We start from the raw sequence: 19498 nt of genomic DNA on the forward strand, positions 1-19498 counted from the left end.
GGCCGTCTCCCCTCGGCTGCCGTTTCTGTGAGTGTTTCTCTGGCAGTGTCTTAGCTGGTTGTTGTGCCCAGCGATCCAGGAAGCAATCAGCAAGAATACTGCCTCAGAAGTGCTGCACGTTGTCGGGCCCGTGGGGAGCCGGAGCAGGAGCCAAAGGGAACCAAGGATTTCTGTTTGTCTTCTCGGGACCTGGCAGGATTCGATCCCCGGATGGCAGAAAAAGCACCCTGAGCTTGAAGAGGATGTGCCAAGACAGGATCTTTTGGCCAACGTGTCCCCTGCAGGGGAAAGCTGCGATTGCAAAGTTTTAGCCTCTCAGGAAGCTGCGACAGGGAAGGATGGAGCAGGGTTGGGGGGACGGGAAAAGGGTGGAAACGGAATCTGCAAACCTGGCTGATTTGTCCTTGGCTGAGAATTAGACAAGATACTGCCTCTGTCGCTTTCCCTCCCCTTTTCTCATTTCCTCACTTTGCAAAGGGGCTGAGCAGTGAAGGAGAAACTCAGCCAGGCATCTGGCTAATGCCAAGGGCTCTTCCCTCAGGGTCTCTCCTCTCGGTGGTGAAGGTGTCTGGGCATGTACAGAGCGCTTGCTTGCTGCGTGAGCTCTGACAAGGGACTTCCGAGCGCTAGCTTCATAGGGCCGTGTTCACCGTGTAGGCTCAGCTCTGTAGCGTTCTCCCTCTGGGTCAGGAGGACAGCTTGATGGGTGTTTCCCAGCTCTCTTTGAGGGAGGCAGGTAATTTAAATATTCTGTCTTCCTGCGGGAAACGCCCCTCTCAGCCAGTCTTCTTCCTGCCTCGTTAGAGGGAGCAGCTAGAGTCTAGGCGTCTCTAGGTTTTTGAAGAAGATTCCCTAGTAGTCTTTTCCCAATCCTTCCTTTACCTCCTCCCTTCCATTTTCCCCATTCCTCCCGGCTGGTGATCCTGTTTTTGGGCTCAATACCCCTCGGCTGCGCCGGATCGGGCAGCAAGGGAGAAGCCGGCGACGGCCGCGTGCGTTGCGGCGGCCATTTTGTTTTTCGGCGGGAAATGGCGGCGGAGCGAAGAGACGGCGGCTTTTCCTCTGAGGAGGACACCGAGCCGCGGATTGGGAGCGCCGGGGTCGGAGCAATGTCGGAGGCAGCCGGAACGGCTGCGCCCGACCCCGCAACAGCTGCATCGGCCGCGGCAGAGCAAGGACAGCGCTCTAAAGCCGCGAGAGCCGCAAAGCAGCCTAAACGCCCTCCCAAGCCGACTAACACAGCGGCTACGGGTGAAGGGCAGGATCCAGGCGCGGGCCACAGGAGGAGAGAGCCAGAAGGGCCCTCAGCTGGGCAGAAGAACGTTGCAGAACGCCTGGAGGAGGGTAATGTAGAGGCCAATCAAGGCCAGTTTAATTTACCTCCAGAGTTTGTTAGGCTTATGCAGAGTACTGTACAGGCCGAGATTGCAAAGGTGTGCCAGCAGCTTCTACCCCAGGGTTCCAGAGCCTCCATTTCTCGTTCCCGTTCGTCCTCCCCAGAATCCAGGGCTTCCAGAAGAAGCTATTCCCACAGGAGGTCTCCTCAGGCCTCTAGCTCCAGGCCTCGCTGGCCTACCAAGGCAGCCCGAAAGAGACCACACTGTAGTCAACAGAGATATCATTCTTCAGAGGAGGAGATGGATACCAGAGAACGAGAGGAGGGCGATTTGGAGTTTATTACAGATGAGGAGGAGGTTGAACCAATCCAGGTGCCTCCACAGACTGAGAGATTTTTTGATGTTGAAGACTTTCAGTTTCTGCTTAACAAATCCATTTCTATCCTGGATTTGAAACAGTCTGGCTCAGAGGAACCCCCTTGCAAACAGACCAGGAAATTCTATGGCCCTAAGGGTAGTGGGGAATTTTTTCCCAAACCTGAAACTAATCTAAAGAACTTTCCTTTGCCAGAATCCTTCGAGAGGAAAATAAGGGCAGAATGGGAAAAGCCGCTGGTCACTAAACAATTCCCCTCCTTTATTCGTAAGATGTATGCCTTACCAGAATATGCAGAATCTTTTTTGCAGGTGCCAGTCATTGATGGTCCGGTTGCAGCACTCCAAACGTCGGGCTTGGTGTCTGAAGATGGAGAGGGCTATCTGAGAGACGTAATGGACAGAAAGGCAGAATCGGCCCTACGTAAGGCACACGAAGCCATGGCAATGTCCATCCGGGCGGCCACTACCGCCTCAGTGGTAGCCAGGGCTTCCATGGCATGGTGTAAAAAGTTGTTGTCCCTCATCCCAGACTCTGAGGGAAGACTTCAGGAGGGGACCAACAGAATTTTGAAAGCTTCTGCGTACAATGCAGACGCATCTCTGGACATTGTTGTATTTGCAGCACGTGCTATGGCCTCTGCATCAGTGGCCAGGAGATTGCTGTGGCTCAAGGCTTGGCCGGCTGACCCGCACTCTAAAACCACGGTGGTGGCCTACCCATTCCAGGGGGACAAACTTATTGGGGATTCCTTAGACAGGGTCCTAATTGAAACCAGGGACAAGAAGAAGGCTTTTCCCCGGCGCATCCGCAGGGATGGCAAGCCCTTTCCCTCAGCCTTCCGGAACCAGGGTTCAGGCCCCAGATATCGACCGGAAGGCAGAAGAGGTTCCTGGGGTCAGTCTAGACAATTCTCCCGTAGGGGGGGATTCAATGCCAGGTTCAGGAGGTACAGGAACAGAGCTGACCGTTCAGACGGAGATAACAAGACCTCTCAGGCGTGACTCACCGTCCCTTCCAGTGGGGGGGAGACTACTTGCCTTCCACGAACAGTGGACGGATCCGCGCATAGACTCCTGGGCTCAGGAGTTGGTCCGGAGGGGTTACAGAATAGAGCTGGGCCGTCGCCCACCAGATCATTTCTTCCCTTCTCCGGTCTCCCATATTCCAGAAAAGAGGGCTCGCATGCTAAAGGCAATCGAGCATCTTGTAGCTATAGAAGCAATAGAACCAGTACCGGAATCGGAAAGAGGTCAGGGAGTCTACTCTCTCCTGTTCACCGTTCCAAAGAAAAATGGGGACTGGAGAGCCATTCTAAACCTCCGTTTCCTGAACACTTTCATTCCTCTCAGGAAATTCAGGATGGAGACCTTAAGGTCCATAACAGAGGCCATACAACAGGGGGAGTTCCTCACGTCCCTAGATCTTCAGGAAGCATACCTGCACGTGCCCATCGCAACAGAACACAGGCGGTATCTGCGTTTCTGCGCAGAGGGGCGGCACTATCAGTATCGGGCTCTCCCCTTCGGCTTGTCCTCGGCTCCGCGGGTGTTCACCAAATTAGTGGTAAACCTAGTGGCCATACTGAGACAGGAGGGTATCCACATTCACCCATATTTGGACGACCTCTTGATCCGCGCCCCCACTCTCAGGCTTGCGGAGGAGTTCACCAGGAGGTCCATAGAGGTGCTGGAGCGATTTGGGTTCCTAGTGAATCGGGAAAAGAGTTCGTTAGTACCCACTCAACGCCTAGAGCATTTGGGGGTGGTGATAGATACGATCAGGTGCGCCCTGTTCCTTCCCCAGGCCAAGGTGTTGAAAACCATTCAGCTGGTCTCCCAGGTCATTCGGGCAAAGAGGTCTTCACTGCTCCAATTGGCCAGTGTACTGGGAATACTAGTCGCAGATGCAGAAGCAGTGCAGTGGGGACGGGCAAGAGCCAGACCGTTGCAGAAAGCATTACGGCCTTTTCAAAACAGGATTGCCCGGAAGAAGGATCTACTAGTAGCTTTGGACCTACACACCAAGAACTGCTTGGTGTGGTGGACAGTCAGAGCGAATCTGATCAAGGGAAAGCCGTTCCTGTTCAATCAGTTCCAGCAACTGTATACGGATGCGAGCCTATCCGGCTGGGGAGCAACGCTGAACGATTCACCCACTCAGGGACTTTGGTCACCTTCCGAGAAAAAGCAGCAGATCAACCTGTTGGAGTTGAGAGCGATAGTCCTGGCCCTACAATTCTTCCAGCAGGAGGTAGAAGGGAAGCATGTTTTAGTCAGGACGGACAATGTAACCGCCAAGGCTTATGTCAATCACCAGGGTGGTTCCAGGTCCGGCAAGTTGCAAAAGGAAGCCGAAAGGCTGATGTCGTGGTCAGAAAAGCATCTGGCGTCGCTGAGAGCAGAACATATTCAGGGGACTCTGAATACCCAAGCAGATTGGCTCAGTCGACAGCGAGTAGTAGAAGCGGAATGGTCTCTAAGCAGAGAGGCGTTCCACCTTATCACTGTACACTTCGGTCGTCCCATAATGGACTTGTTTGCTTCCAGCCAGAACCATCAGGTGGACCGGTTCTGCAGCAGGTACTATCATCCGAGGGCGGAAATGACAGACGCGCTGACGGCGCCCTGGCCGGACGGACTCATGTACGCGTTTCCGCCAGTTCCAGTATTACCAAAGCTACTCAGACGAATTCACTTCCTGCAGGCAGAGGTCATCCTCGTGGCTCCGTGGTGGCCCAGGAGGTGGTGGTTTTCAGCGATAATGCAGATGTCAGTGGGACCACACCTCACACTTCCAGTGACGGAGGACCTGCTGTCTCAGGGCCCTCTTCGACACCCTCGACCAGGATGGTGGAATTTGACCGCTTGGCTACTGAGAGGGCGGGCCTGAGGCGGAAAGGGTACAGCTTAGCTGTTACAGACACTATCATGGCTTCCAGGAGGGCCTCCACCGTTAGAATTTATAACTGTTCCTGGAAGGCTTTTGTGAGGTGGTGCCGGAGGAAGGCTGTGTCTTCCTCCTGTCCGAAGATTAGCAGCATCCTGGAGTTTTTACAGGATGGTCTCAAGTCAGGTTTGCGTTCAGGGACGCTGCGCAGGCAGGTGGCCGCATTGTCCACAGTGCTAGGCTTGCAAGGGGGGCTTCCGTTGTCCAAGCATCCGCATGTCATCAGGTTTTTAAAAGGGGCTGCTAAGATGGAGCCGCCACCCAAACATCTTTTTCCCACTTGGAATTTGGGGTTAGTACTCAGGGCATTGACACGGGAGCCCTTTGAGCCGATTAGATCGGTGTCTCTTCCCACACTTAGTCTAAAAACGATTTTTCTCGTGGCTATCACTTCTGCTAGAAGAGTGTCCGAGTTGGGGGCATTGTCCGTAGACAAGAATCTCTGTATCTTCAGGGATTCCAGAGTGGTGCTTCGGGTGAATCCTTTATTTAGGCCCAAGGTGGAGTCTAGGTTTCACCGCACGCAGGAGATCAGTTTGCCCGCATTTTTTCCTCATCCTAGCTCGGATCAGGAGAAGGTCTGGCATAAGCTGGACGTCAAGAGGGCCCTCAAGGTATACATTGCCAGGACTAGCGATTTCAGGCAGACTGAGACGTTGTTTATTGGGGTCTCAGGAGACAAGAGGGGGCAGTCCTTATCCAAGGCTGCCATCAGCAGATCCGTGCGGGCATGCATAGTTGAGGCCTACAGGGCCACGGGGGAGAGGGTGCCTGAGGGCATCACCGCCCATTCCCTGCGGAGTGCGGCCGCTTCAGCCGCCTTCGCCAAGCGAGCCTCGGTGGAGGAGGTATGCAAGGCCGCGACTTGGGCCACGCCCTCCACGTTTGCGAGGCATTATAAGATTCAGCAAGGGGAGATGGAACAGGCGGCCTTCGGGCGCAGAGTTCTGTCCCACGTGATGGACCTGGTTTAACTTCCCGCCCTGGGTTTGGGACTGCTCTTTAAGGTCCCATCAAGCTGTCCTCCTGACCCAGAGGGAGAACGACCCCTGATTACTCACCGAGAGGGGTCCTTCTCCTCAGGGGTCAGGAGGACAGCTTGTCCCACCCAGTAGGGAGGTCCATCGCGTTGTAACTTATTTAGTAGTTGTGGAGTTCTTCATTTGGAGGTTCAGAAATATATAAAAAAAAAAAAAAAAACAAATGGCATAGGGGCATTGAGAGTAGACGCCTGACGGGTAGATTAGTTGATATAGTTCTGTTTGTGTTAGTCTTCCTTGCCCTCCTTCCTCGGTGTCTTGTCTGTGTCTGGTGTTAACAAGCTTACGTTATAGCAGTGATGGCACAGGATATGAAGGACTCTCCGGAGATACCGACTGGCTGAGAGGGGCGTTTCCCGCAGGAAGACAGAATATTTAAATTACCTGCCTCCCTCAAAGAGAGCTGGGAAACACCCATCAAGCTGTCCTCCTGACCCCTGAGGAGAAGGACCCCTCTCGGTGAGTAATCAGGGGTCGTTCTCCTGAGCATGTGCAGAGTGTTTTGTCCACAGATAATTGTCAGGAACAAAGGACTGCAGGGAGGCACCCACCCAGCTGTGTGATGTTTCCAAAATGTCCATTTGAGCCTTCCTAAAGAGTGCTGCTTTGGCCTCATCCTAAGCTTTCACGTCCCTGCGTAACTCAGGCCGTGCGCATAATGTGGCTTTCTCAGCTATCGATGGCTAACCTGCAGCGTTTAATGGAGAGTGAGAGACTCTCTTGTCTCCATTAAATGCGCTCGCGATATTGGTCGTATTGACCTGGTGCCACTAGGCCACTTTAATTAGTTTAGTAAGTCAGTCGGTTAAACAGATTAATAGGCTGCAAACCCCTTGACCTAGTTAACCCTGATGATTAAACACAGCTACGGTGGGGAGAAACCTGTCCCCAAATGCGAGAAGGTGGAGGGAGAAGAGGAGAGCCCGAATTCTGTTGTCTAAAATACTATAGGATCCCACCTGGATGCCTAGCCAGGTTCCCTCCTTGCGCTTTTCCCAGAGGAGCAGATGTTTTAGCGTAAAATAAACACTGGCAGGGGCTCATGGGAATTGTAGTCCATGGACATCTCGAGGGCTGCAGTTTGATTACCCCTGAATACAGGGTCAAATGGCTGCATAAGTCATCACCACCCCCCTGAACACACACGCAAAAGCATCTTGACCAGGACTGACCAAACTTAATACCCTCTATAAGCTGCACAAAGGTGAAGGCAGTTTGAATACCAGGGAAAGGTAAACAGGGCAACAGGTGGGCCGGGGCCTCTAAGAGTTTGTAGTGTCCTGGGTCAGGGCCATACTCCCCAGTGATTTATTCTCTCTGTCCCCTTTTATCCCTCTTTGTCCCCCAGAAATTATTCCTCTCAATTAGAACTTAATCCGGATGCTGGATTGTCAGCCACAAGCTACTGCCTGGTCGAACTGGATGAAACGAAGGGTTTTCTTCGGCACCAAGAATTTGTCTTGGTTGAGCTCTTTTGTATTGCTAATTGGGGGGGGGGGGGTTCAATAAAGAAATTTTGGTGGCTTATCATTTTTGCTCAGCTGATTTTGTAATAGGCGTCTTCTCAAGTTGGCATCTTTGACTCCTGCCCTTCCCCAAACTTGGGGGTGATCTCAGCCTGCCGAGATTCAAGTCAAAAAAGTTTTGGTGTAGCTCTGTGGCCAGACTCCTTCCAGATCTGCTTGTGCCGAAAGATGCAGCCGTGTCGAGCGATCAGTTCCTATTTTGAGGGAGTTTTCGTACTCCACCTGTTTCCATGTCAGTATTCAAGGCAGCGCTACCCAAAACCTTTAAATCGACACAGTCTAAGAGGTGGAAAAGCATTACAAGCAAAAAAACGCAATTGATCTGAAGTTCAGGAAAGTGAGTTTTTTCACATAGTGGTTTGGCCAACAAGAATCTCTTCAGATTTTTCTATGGATGTTTTCCACCCCCCCCCCCCATCACAGGAACACACGAAGCTGCCTGATTCTGAACCGGACCATCGGTCCATTAAGGGCAGGCAGGCCGGGGCTCTCGGGGGGGGGGGGGAAGGTCTTTCACATCCTCTCCTTTTAACTTGACAATAAACCGAGTGGCTCGGACTTCGCAAGCCAAGGGGGGGGGGGGAGTCCAGAATGTCATGCGGCACTGAAGGGAACGTCTCTTATTTCCAATTATTATTTCAGATGTCATTCACACCCTGCCTTTCTCCTCCATGATCCCCTCACAACAACCCTGCGAGGGAGGCCAGGCCAGGGAGGGTGGCTGGCCAGCGAGCTCCTGGGGCACGGTGGGGGAAAGGGTACCTGGCTGGTCCACATCCCTCCAGCCACGAGGGAAGGGCGTCAGAAGCGCCCTGCTGGGTCAGGCCGGTCCAGCCTCCCGTCTCCTGCAATGGCCAACTTGTCCCTCCGGGCGGCCAGCAACAGGCCCGGATTCCTCGAGAGCAGCGCCCGTGTCACCTGCTCGCCTTCTCCTCCTCTCCTCCCCTCCGGCCGACACTCCCGCGGGCTCCCCTCTCTCGGGGGCAAGGGCTTTTCCCTTGGCTTCTCCGGTCCCCCGAAGGCGCGCCCCTTGATCCTCTGTGCGGCCGGCGAAAGAGCCCACGGAGGGCTGGGTGGCGGCGGCGGCGGCGGCGCCTTGCGCAGCGCTGCACTCTGTGCATGCTCAGAAACCCACCGTCAAAGGCGGGGGGCGGGGGCCTGCTCCGAGGGGCGAGGGTCCGGGAGCGCTCGGAGCCTGCTCGGGCTGGAGGCGGCCGGGAGGGGCGCCGCCCAGAGGCGTCCCGGGGGCGGAGACGGGGCGGGCTCGGGGCCGGGGCCGGGGCCGGTGGCGGGGCTTGCGGGCTCGGTGGCCGGGGCTATGGCCGGGGCTGCTCCTCCGGCGTCGTGGGCCGAGTGGCCGGGGCGGCCGCTGCCGTGGGAGCGCGCGGTGGTGCTGGCGTCGTGCGCGCTGTCGGCGCTGGGCGCGGGGCTGCTGGTGGCCTCGCACGGGCTGTGGCCGGAGCTGCGCACGCGGGCGCGGCGCCTGCTGCTCTTCCTCTCGCTGGCCGACCTGCTCTCGGCCGCCGCCTACTTCTACGGGGCGCTGCGCGACTTCGGCGGGCCGGCGTGGGACTGCGTGGCGCAGGGCGCGCTCTCCGCCTTCGCCAACACCAGCTCGTTCTTCTGGACCGTGGCCGTCGCCCTCGACCTCTACCTCTGCCTCGTCCGCGCCGGCCCCGGGCCCGGCCCCGGCCCGGCCCCCGGCCTCCTGGCGCTCTTCCACGCCGTCAGGTGGGTCCCCGGCTGGCCCAGAAGCCTTGAGGGGAAGCGTCGGGCGAGGCAGCGCCGCGGGGCTTCCGCGGGATCGCCGACCTGCAAAGGCACCGAAGCGCAGTATGCAGCGTGTGCGGAATGCGCCCTGGAGGGGCAGCTCTCGCAAACAGAGCAGGGGGGCCCTGGGCGGGAGACCCCAAAGAGGCCCCCGGGTAGCTCCACAGAGGCAGCAAGGGTTAACTTGTTGTAAGAGCAGCGTGGTTGTTTTGGAAAACCAAACCCCAGCTCTTCTGCATTGTGCAGCCAGAAGGGATTTGTCAATATTTATATTGACAATTAGACACATAGTAGACAGAGACATTATTTCAAGGGGGGGGGGGCGCTAGTTGCATGTGCAGGCCCAGGTTCACCCTCCAGCCTCCCCTTGCGGGAGGGGAACGTGGCTCTTGGGAGGAACCGCTGCCCAGATCCCAGGTGGATTCCCATCCAAATAACTAGCCTGGGTTGGCCCCGTTTAGCCTCTGAGATCCCACAAGATCAGGCTAGCCTGGGACGCCCAGGTTCGGGCACGGATCCTTCTAATCCGTGACCCGGTAATTGAGTGACAGCTCTAAGTAGGCAGGCAGGTTGGTTAAAAAGGGGCGGGAAGGAGAGGGAACTATGAATTTATTTCCAGAGCAGAAGCCCTTTCGTAATTAATGTGTGGGTTTCATTAGCGCAGCACGAGCACAATGCCCAGCGAGTTAAGCAGATTTTTAAAAAGAGGATTAGTGAAATTCAGGGAGGCGCCTGGGAGGAAGGAAATGCATTACAGCTTTCCACCAAGGGACGGAGCGTGTTAGATCTGCTGTCTGTCAGTGGAGTTTTATTGCAGTGGACCAAACACAACCTCCGTGAGTAACGGCAGAATACCCCTGACAGCTGGATGGGGCAAACATGTCCAGAGGGAGGGCTGTGAGCCAGGTATCCTACTGATTAACACCCAGAGCCGGTTAAAAGCAGAATTCTATGTCAGGCGCACTTTGGTCAGTCCTGACGCTGCTTAGATTCCTAGATTTAACACATGTCCCTGGGCAAAGTTTTGTACAGTTTTCTAATGGGATGCTCCCATCAATTTACCGCTCCCCCCCTCCCAGCTCCTTTCTAGCTCAAGAATTTGGAAGCAGGAAGGATTTTGCAAAGAGCGTATTTGCTGGCATTGACGTGCCACATTGTTTATACCTTGGTTCCGCAGGAAGCCCCCTCATGGCCCAGTCCCTGTGGGGGAATGGAATTATTGTGTGTTGCCCAAAATGACAGAGGCGGGCGCTGGGGGAAGCCATGTGGGTCCTCACCCCCAGTTCACTTCTTTTTCCTTCGGGATGTCTTGGGTTAAAAGGACTTCAGGGCAGCCGGGCTGGGAGAGGCTTCGGAAGGCCGAAGGATCGGATCAGAACAGAGGTGGCTGGCCAAATGCAGACTCGGGTTTGGACTGTTTTTCAGGGGGTGGGTCCGTTTTGCTCCGTGGTGAGGATTCATGCTCCATGTGCATTATGTTCCTGCCATCTCCAAGTTAGTGAGGGAGTGTGTGTGTATTAGATGCTGTCAAGTCACTTCTGACAACCCTGTGTGCTCCAAAACGTCCTGGCCATAACAGGCCTTGCAAATAGAGCAGGGGTAGTCAAACTGCGGCCCTCCAGATGTCCATGGACTACAATTCCCAGGAGCCCTTGCCAGCATTCGCTGGCGAATGCTGGCAGGGGCTCCTGGGAATTGTAGTCCATGGACATCTGGAGGGCCGCAGTTTGACTACCCCTGAAATAGAGCATCGCAGCTTCCTCTTTTCCCAGGAAGGGCCAAGCTGCTGCCCCAGAAACCAAGCAAGTTGTGTGGCACCTTCACTGCCGACAGCTCTTTTAGCGAACCGGAGCCTGTTTCATCAGTGGCTGGGAGTTAAAGGATCTCATTGGCAGATATATTTACACCGCATTACAGGCCCTGTGTGTAAACAGCAAAGTTGCAAGGTCAGGAAACCCGAGAAGTACAGAGCGTGACAGTGTAAGGCCTGCAGATGTATTCAAGGCAACCTTCAGTCGGCTCATCCCTGGCAATCAGGAGGTCTGTCCGTCTGGTGAGAAATGCCTGGGGGCTGTCCTGCCCTTGGGAAACGCCATCTGATTCCTCAACAAATCCAGCAGTTTTGCGTTGGGGTCTCCTTTTCAGGCTCTTTTGCTTGCAAAATGGTGAGCCGCTGAAAAGGGGAACAACGTCCTGAAACATCTTTATTTCTCTCTCCCGCTCCACCTCTTTGCGACATTCAGCCTGATGAAGAATTCTGAACACTTGGGGGGGAAGAGTAGAAAATACTTCATCCCCCCAGTGCTGAGGAAACCCCCACCTGGTCGTCCCCAGAAACAGGAGGCAGGCACCTGGAAACACATTGGGCGGGTACCACGTCCTTGTTGGTCCTTTTTCAGTGGCCAAACCACAGCCGTGATTCCCCAAGCCCAGGAAGCAAGAGGGGCTGTTGGAGCATCTCCAAGCAGTGTTGGTCAAGGGGGATTTGAAGTATCGCCCCGTACAAAACACTGGGGGCTAATCTGGTTATTAAGTAGATTAGGGCTCTGTGTGTGTGTGTGTGTGTGTCTGTGTATTTGGGGTGCAAGGTGTTCTCCAATGTGGAAGGCGTGTTTCAAAATAGAAGATCCAGAGGAATGGCCATAATGGCTGGCGTGTGCGAACATCATGTTGCAGTGTTGGAGTTTGTCATGGGAGTGCCAGGAGGGCTCTTGACTCACCACACCGAGCCGGAAGATAAATATCGGGCAGTTTGTTCTTTAGTTAGCTGTGCAAACACACGGCAAGTGCACCAACAGGGGACAAGTTCCTCCAATCCCAGCGTCATGCTTGGTCTTGGGACCTGTACTTTGGGTTCCGGCTGAACTCCTGGAATGCAAGGAGAAAGAGAGAACGCTGTGCGTGCGCAGAGAGCCCTTTCCTTTATACAGGCAGTATTAATAATTTGCAAATTGTGCATTGGAACAAGAGCTGCAGGCGTGTCATAACAAATTAATCCCTGAATTCTTATCTGCAAAGGAGGCTGCTTACTGTGCCTCTGCATGATTCCCTGCTCTGGTCTTGCAGCTTCCAAATTGGCTTCTGCTCGAGAAGTAATTCTGTACCTCTGCATTGGGTGTGGTTGAGCAATCGAGCTGCTTGGCTCCAATGGCTTTGAATTGCTGTTTACCTCACAGAGTGTGCTGAGATCCTACCTGACATAACGTACTCAGATTCTGGGCGTAGGCAGGGGGGTCAAAGGTCATGGTAGGCACAAAAGCTCTGCTCCACCCCCAGATGTCCCCGCTGAATCTGTTTGGGGGCTTCTGAGAATCACCCACACGGGTTTTCACCTTTGTGTTTGTCCTTTGGAAATCAAATGAAACCTGGCCTTCTCGGAATGGGTTGCTGAATACGGAAGGGAAAAGCAAGAGGGAAATTTGATACAGGAATTTGCTGTCAGTGGCATTCGGGCACAGAAAGATTTGCATTGCGCAGTCACAGGGCTATACCAAGCACCGATTCAGCGCCTGTTGTCGGAGGAAGTTGTCTAGCTCAGAAATCGAGAACCGTCGGGGCTTGCAGCTGCCTTGCTCCGGTGTAAGGGGCTCTTCTGCAGGCTTCAGCTGCTCCTTCAAACCCCAGCAGCCTTTCGGGACCTGCAGGAGAGAGGTCTGCCGTGGACGGGGCCGCCTCCTGGCACAGAGATGTGGCCATGAATAGCCTGAGCCGGCAGACCGGCGCGGAGTGAAAGGCGATAGGACCGGTGCCCTGCAGCATGGCATTAGGGAGCGTCTACCTCTTTCCCTTCCTCGTGACTGGGTGAAGTCAGACAAAACCAGCTGAACTTCAGAAGGTTTAACTCTCTCACCAAGGGAGACTGGGCCCAGGGGTTTATTGAACTGTTCTCGGGGGAGACCAGGGCCGGGGGCTGCCCCAGCCTCAGGGATTCCGGCACAAGGCGGTAGACACAGTCACAAAATGGCTGCCGCAGGAGGCGGAGCCTGACACAAAACGTCAAGGTTATATATTGTCAATAGGACCTCTTCTGACACCTTGGGTCAAAGCTATGCCTGTGAATCTGACAGCCGTTTTAACCGGGAGATGCTGGGGATTTTAGGTGGCTGAGCCTTGCCAATCTGTTCTTGGCAGCCTCTCCCACATTGTAGTTCTTGGAGGGAGCCTGGCAGGTGATTCAGAGCAGCGTGGGGCTGGTCTCAGCCTGTGCCGTTCACCGGTGTCAACAGACGCCTCAGCCGAGCCCGTTCCTCGTGCTTTGGGGAAGATCCTTTCCCTTCAGGCTCTGGCACCTCCGGCCCACTGAGTGATAAGAAGCTTGTATCGCTGTTTGTGTCTTCTTGTAGCTGTCAGGCCGCCGTTGCACAACTGTAGTCTGCACAGGTTTGTCCTCGGATAACCTCTCCTCCGACTCTGAAAATACGCCAGTGGAGCCGGGAAGCTGGGGATATTTTCCAAAGCCCTTTATAGGGTGACTGGAAGCTGCAGAAGTCACCCATTTAAGAACCGGGTGCGTTTTAGTGGCATGCCTCCACAGAAAGCGGCTCTCTAGTTTCCCCGTATCTTCTGCCCACGGTTTCAGGGGCTGGGGGTGACCCGTAAATCACCGAAGCAGACTTGTAAATTGTTGGCACATGCAGAATCTGCCTTGTGCAGAACTGAGCAGAACATAAAGGGTGTCCTGGATTGAGAATTTCAGCTTTTAAGCCACCTCTCCAGGGCATACCGGGAGGCGGGACACGACGGTGGCCTTGTGAAGGGGGAGGGTCTGTTGTCCGTGTGTTCGTGGGGTGGGTGGGGATCCCTCCTCACCCCCGGCCCCTTTCTCATCCGTTTCTCCGCCCGCAGTTGGGGAGTTCCCCTTGTCATCACAGTGGCAGCCGTTGCCCTGAAGAAGATTGGCTACGATGCCTCCGAGGTGTCCGTCGGCTGGTGCTGGATCGACATCGAGGCGGAGGATCGGGTCCTTTGGATGCTCCTGGCAGGGAAGCTGTGGGAGTTCCTGGCCTACTTGATACTGCCCGTCTTCTACATCCTCATACGGAAACACATCAATCGAGCGGTTGGTATTCGGAGCATCTTTTTTTGCCAGATAGGGATGGGACTCTTGGTGGCTTAGCAGTGAAACTCCGTTTCCTCCAGGGACTCAAACAGAGACACTCTTTTGTAAACCATAAAGAAGGTGGTTTCCGTTTCTTCTCCTTTCAACCAGGCCAGGGTTCCCCAAGAGGGTGCCCCTCCTCCCAGCACTTCCCTTGGCATCCCATTATACCTTGAATAAAACTTTGCTGGTCCTCAAGGTGCCCCTGGACTCAGATTTTGTTTTCCGGTCAGGTAGGTCAGTTTAATCCCCTCCTTCCCGACAGGGAACTTCAGTTACAAAAGACTGATTTTTGTGACGTGAGTCCTCATCTGTCCCTCCAGTGAATGTCTCCAATTCTGCAGTCAGAATAAAAGCAAAGTGATATGCATTTGTGGATGCTTTGCAGAGCCTGCTTGTTCCTGTCATCATTTCTGGCGTTTTCTGCTTGCCAGGCGTATGTGGCCATTTACAGATGGTTCTGTATTCTTCTCCGACTTGCTCCTGGAGAGGCCTGCCAGCGGCTGTCGTTGCCAGTCTGCAAATGAGGCAGGATTTCTGTGTGGGAGCAGCTGTTGGTGTGGGACAGGCCAGGAACCAGATCTACCCCCCCCCCGCCGCCGCCCCCCTCCTCAACATTTCATGCCAGACATTTCTTCCTCCTCGCCTCTTGGAGTTGTTTGACCATCTGCTCTGTGGCAAAGTTATTGAGAGTGTCTGGAAACTCTTTCGCCTGACGTCAACACATATCGGCCCAGTCAATGTGGGGACAGTTGAAATCGCCTATTAGGACACAATTATTTTGTGTAGCTGCTTTTTTGCTGTTTTTAAATCAATCTCTAACCTTTGTTCTGGTGAGCGATAACAAACTCCCAGAATGAAGCTACCTTACGAGCCAGTTTGGCGTACAGGCGGAAGAGTTGGTTTTTATACCTGGTTTTTAGCTTCCCAAAGGAATCTCAAAGTGGCTAACAAGTCGCCTTCCCTTCTTCTCCTCACAAGAGACGCCCTGTGAGGGAGGTGAGGTTGAGAGAGCGCTGAATGAACTGTGACTGGTCCAAGGTCATCCAGCTGGCTGCACGTGGAGGAGGAGTGGGGAATCAAACACGATTCTTCAAATTCAAAGCCACCACTCTTAACCAATTCACCACAATAGTGGCTAAGGGTGGTGGACTCTGATCTGGAGAACTGGGTTTGATTTCCTACTCCTCCACATGCAGCCAGTTCAGTGCCCTTGGGCCAGTCCCAGTTCTCTCAGAGCTCTCTCTCAGCCCTACCCTGCCTCAAAGGGTGGCTCTTGTGGGGAGAGAAAGGGAAAGTGATTATAAGCTGCTTTGAGATTCCTTCAGGTAGTAAAAAAGCAGGATATAAAACCAAGTCTTCTTTTGGACAATTTTCACCCATAGAATTTCTGTGAGTAAATCTGTTTCTCTTGCATTCAGTCTTACTGCACTGACATAAAGACCCACTCCACTCCCCTCTTTCCCACCCTACTCCAACATAATTTTCTAATGCTGTTCTCCCCCCCCCTTTGAAGCACGCAGCGCTCTCCGAATACCGCCCCATCTTGTCGAGGGCCCCCGCTGTCCGTCCAAGAACTTCGATAGCAGACAAGAAGTTAATCCTGATTCCGGTGATCTTCATTGTTCTCCGCATCTGGAGCACTGTCCGATTTGTGCTGGCTCTCTGTGGTTCTCCTTCGGTCCAGAACCCGTTGCTGGTGGTCCTTCACGTGAGTCCCAAAGTCATAACGCCTGGGCTGTCCGTGGTGAGGGAAGAGGGGGCTGGGTCTCGAATGCCTTCTTCTGTAAACCCCCGAATGAGTTCCGACGAGGATGCGGAGCTGACCTGGCCTTCCCCCCGTCCTCCAACCAAACCGAGACTTATTCACACATTCATCCAGTTACCTGTGCCTCTCTTCCCACCCTGGTCTGAATACAGATGTAAATTCCTCTGGCCCAGTGGTCCCCAAAGTTTTTGAGTCTGTAGGCGCCACTGGAAGTCCTAACAAAGCATGGTAAGTGCAGCCACAAAATGGCTGCCACAGGAGGCGGAGCCAGCCACAAAATGGCTGCTGCAGCTGACCTTCAGTCAGACACTACATTTTTTAAAAATCTGCACAGCTAGTCATAAGCCTTGCTGGGCTAAAGTCCTACCTGGACCCCCCTACTTTCTAAAGACACTTGGCCAAGAAAGGTGGGCACCATGTCGGGGCCTTGTGCTTTGGAGTCTGTCAGCTGGCACCCAACCAAATTGCATGGCAGCGGGGTGTGAAGGCAGGGCTCCTTCCCACTTGGACCTGCTTCTGCCTGTCGCTCCTGTGGGCGAGGGCACCCTCCCGAGGACTACCTGCCTCTGTTTCAGGGCGTTGGGAACACGTTCCAAGGAGGGGCCAACTGCATCATGTTTGTGTTTTGCACACGGGTGGTCCGGAACAAGCTTTTCTCCTGCCTGTGCTGCCGGCACTACGACGACTTGGAGTCTTCTCTTCCGAGCCCACCGAGCTTCCGACGGAATCATGCGCCCTTCCCCAAAGACTGGGAGTCACAGGATGGCGAGTGGGACGGAGTGGAAATCTCGAATACCTGAAGTTCAGAAGGGCCTCATCTTAAAGAAGGAGGCGGCCTAGCCCCGGCAGGACGCCAGCTGTGAGTGCCTCAGTTTGCCTGTTTGTCAAAGCGAGGGAACGTACTCGTTGGCCTTTATGTCCACATGTCAGGTTGCAAGTCCGGAAGCAGCGGGACTTTGGATTCTGCCAAGGAATAGTTTTGAGAGGTGGCTGCGGTTAGTTTGTCGCAAATCAACTAACATATTTATTTGTTGCTTATTTCAATCATTTCATTTATACCCTGCTTTTCACCCCAGCAGGGAGCCAAAGCAGCTTGTGTCATTCTCTGCTCCTTCGTTTCATTCCTGTGAGGTAGGTTAGGCTGGCAGCACATGCCTGGCCCAAGCGGGGATTCGAACCTGGGTCTTCTAGATCTGATGCTCTTAACCACTCTGCCACCCTGGCTCTCGGCTTCAGAGGAAGACTTGGTTATTTTGCAATCAGTGTGTGAAATCAAGCTAGGCTAGTACAGATAGATCTTTCCTTTCCGTTTTAGGTTCTCAACAGAGCATGTTGGGTTTTTAATGCCAATTCAATATATGCCATTTTATGCAATTGACCTACCCACACACAGAGACACACACAAACACAGAGGCATCCATTTTAACAGCATTTCTGTTGGTTTTTGTTGATTGTAAGGGGAGAGGCAACAGCACAAAACTTTGATGCGTTGCAATGAATCAGAGAATGGCAAAATTCAAACTTCAACAGTATTTTAGTTCTCTCCGATGCCCATGATTCACTCTGAGTTCTCCCTTTCAGGGAAAGCAGAGGGGTGAGAGAGAAGAAAAGCAGAAGTGAGAGGAAAATTCAGTTCTTTGCGGCCTGCCCCACAAGAGCAGAAATAATTTTGGTCTTCCTGCAAAAACATTTTTTTTCCTTTTTGCATGTAAAGATCTGTTAGCTTTCAGATCCTTTTTCTTTGAAGTTCTAAGTCTCCTGCGGGAGAAAGTCTGTTTCCTGATGGACCTCCATCAAAAGGAGCAAACCCACCAGTTTGTCAGTAGCTAGCTTGTATGGCAAATGAAATTTCTGTGGGGGACCCAGCATAGATGATTGTTTTCCATTGGAAATTTTGCTTTCACACTGCTGATAGGTCACCAATGACTTGAATTAGTATTAGTGTCAAGTTTGTGGACTCCTCATGCCCGGTAAAATACTTGCTCTGTAGGTTGGAATTCTGTGCATGTGAGATCTGGGTTTGAATCCAAGCCCGTCACAGTTTGTATGGATCTGGGTTGTGAAGCCTTCCTCCTTTAGCCTGCCTCCTTGTCCTGTCTCATCCCCCTTGTCGAGAGAAGGATGTCAAATATCACCCTTCTAGATGTACTAATCATTAGGTTTCTTGTAGATCATCCATGCATGCAATTTCAGTTCACTGGGTAATCCATAAACGGCTTAAACATTTGGAGACACCATATACGGCTGTAGATTTTGCTTAGAACACCTCTGCTGGAAGCTGTCTATACTTCAAGATCTTGCATTTCCAGCATTTTGATGTGAGAAAAGCGTTTTTTTTTCACTGGCTCTGTCGTTTGTCTTTTGTTTTAGGCTGGTACCAGAAATGCCACGGCATGCCTGCAGAGGGAACTAGCTACCTCCGAAAAACCAGCAAGGCCTTGATGTCTTTCACAGATGCTAGCAATGGCATCGTGAGGAGACCTCCTCTCTGGGGATCCAGTTGGACAGTGCGCTTTTTATCTCTCAGGCTCCTTGGAAGAGGGTTATCATACCGGTTCCAGCTTCCAGTTTTAAATTAAAAGGGTTTCGGTTGTTCGTTTGGTTGGGTTTTTTTTTAAGAAACTTGGGATGCGGGAGTTATCTTTTGGGGAAGGCATCTTAGGATCCTATGGGAAGGCAAAGGTGTGTATTTTTGGGAAGATTTATAAGGGATTCAACAGCTCTGGAATGGCATTGTTCTGAGATTTTTTTAAACATGCAATAACTTTTTTGTCTAATGTTTATTCAGAAAACTCTTTACTGAAGCCCTTTTGAAAAGATCTGTGGCTATAGGGCTGAATGTAGAATGAATTAATGAAGTGGTATAGTCCTCATATGGGCAGCCTGTACCTCTTCAGGTATTCCCATGGGGAGAGGTGGTATATTGGAAAGGCAGCCCTGGTGTCTGCTCCAAGGCTTACCTTTATATCGTAGGTGTGAACAAAGGAACGAATCCCTGGAAAGCATTAGAACTCCAACAGGTTTCTAACATTATAAACTCTTTGTACTGTATGCATGTGTGTTTTTTAAAATATATATGTATTTTCAAAATCAGGACAATGATGCTAATTTTGACATCCTTACAAGTTTGTATTTTTATTTTTTCTTTGTTTTTTTTAAGGAAGAATAAAACTGCTATAATTTTGGTGATCGAAGATGTGTGTTTGTGTGGGGTTTTTTGTTCCTTGAAAACAAGCGGGTGACTAAAATGTGGAATTCGCTGCCAGAGGTTATAGTGATGGTCACAAACATTAGACAGATTTAAAGGGGATTAGATTCGGGCTGGGGGGGGGGGGCAGGCTGTGCCGCCTTCCTATTGGTCTAAAGTCTGGGGGCGGGGCCAGTCCGATTGGTCCAAAAATCGGACTGGTCCCACCCACTCTCCACCCACCTAGGCCTTAGCTTTTTATATTATACACCAAAGCTGTTCCAGATGATTAAGGCCTCTATGCCCTGCTGTTGGACCACCAGAGGAACGGCTCAGCCAGACAAGATGGGCTGATCTAGCAGGGCTCTTCATCTGGAAGCGTGCATGCACACAAAATCTTATGCCCAGAATTAAACTTCGTTGGCCTTGAAGGGTGTCCCTGGACTC

At 52.8% G+C, this 19498-nt stretch overlaps 1 protein-coding gene across 2 annotated transcripts; it reads left to right on the forward strand.

The window, feature by feature from the left end:
* The first annotated feature begins 8508 nt into the window (after positions 1-8508).
* Positions 8509-18477, forward strand: GPR157 (G protein-coupled receptor 157). Of its 2 annotated transcripts, XM_077311204.1 has the most exons (6): positions 8509-8959; positions 13844-14057; positions 15613-15807; positions 16440-16723; positions 16941-16995; positions 18235-18477. In XM_077311204.1, exons 1-4 carry the CDS (start codon positions 8547-8549, stop codon positions 16662-16664), a joined length of 1047 nt encoding a protein of 348 aa, XP_077167319.1. In that variant the 5' UTR covers positions 8509-8546; the 3' UTR covers positions 16665-16723; positions 16941-16995; positions 18235-18477. The 2 variants fall into 2 exon arrangements, with proteins under 2 accessions (XP_077167319.1, XP_077167318.1); XM_077311203.1 differs by lacking the exon at positions 16941-16995 and having other exon boundaries at positions 8510-8959.
* Positions 18478-19498: the final 1021 nt, after the last annotated feature.

The sequence above is a fragment of the Paroedura picta genome, chromosome 15 (genome assembly GCF_049243985.1).
Source record: "Paroedura picta isolate Pp20150507F chromosome 15, Ppicta_v3.0, whole genome shotgun sequence".
NCBI lineage: Eukaryota > Metazoa > Chordata > Lepidosauria > Squamata > Gekkonidae > Paroedura > Paroedura picta.

What these genes read in the sequence shown, in the direction of transcription:
- GPR157 (XM_077311204.1), top strand. Translation starts at nt 8,547, where the DNA reads ATGGCCGGGGCTGCTCCTCCGGCGTCGTGGGCCGAGTGGCCGGGGCGG. An exon ending in GCGCTCTTCCACGCCGTCAG is followed by an intron (nt 8,960 to 13,843) that starts GTGGGTCCCCGG and finishes CTCCGCCCGCAG; the next exon opens with TTGGGGAGTTCCCCTTGTCA. An exon ending in GGAAACACATCAATCGAGCG is followed by an intron (nt 14,058 to 15,612) that starts GTTGGTATTCGG and finishes CCCCCTTTGAAG; the next exon opens with CACGCAGCGCTCTCCGAATA.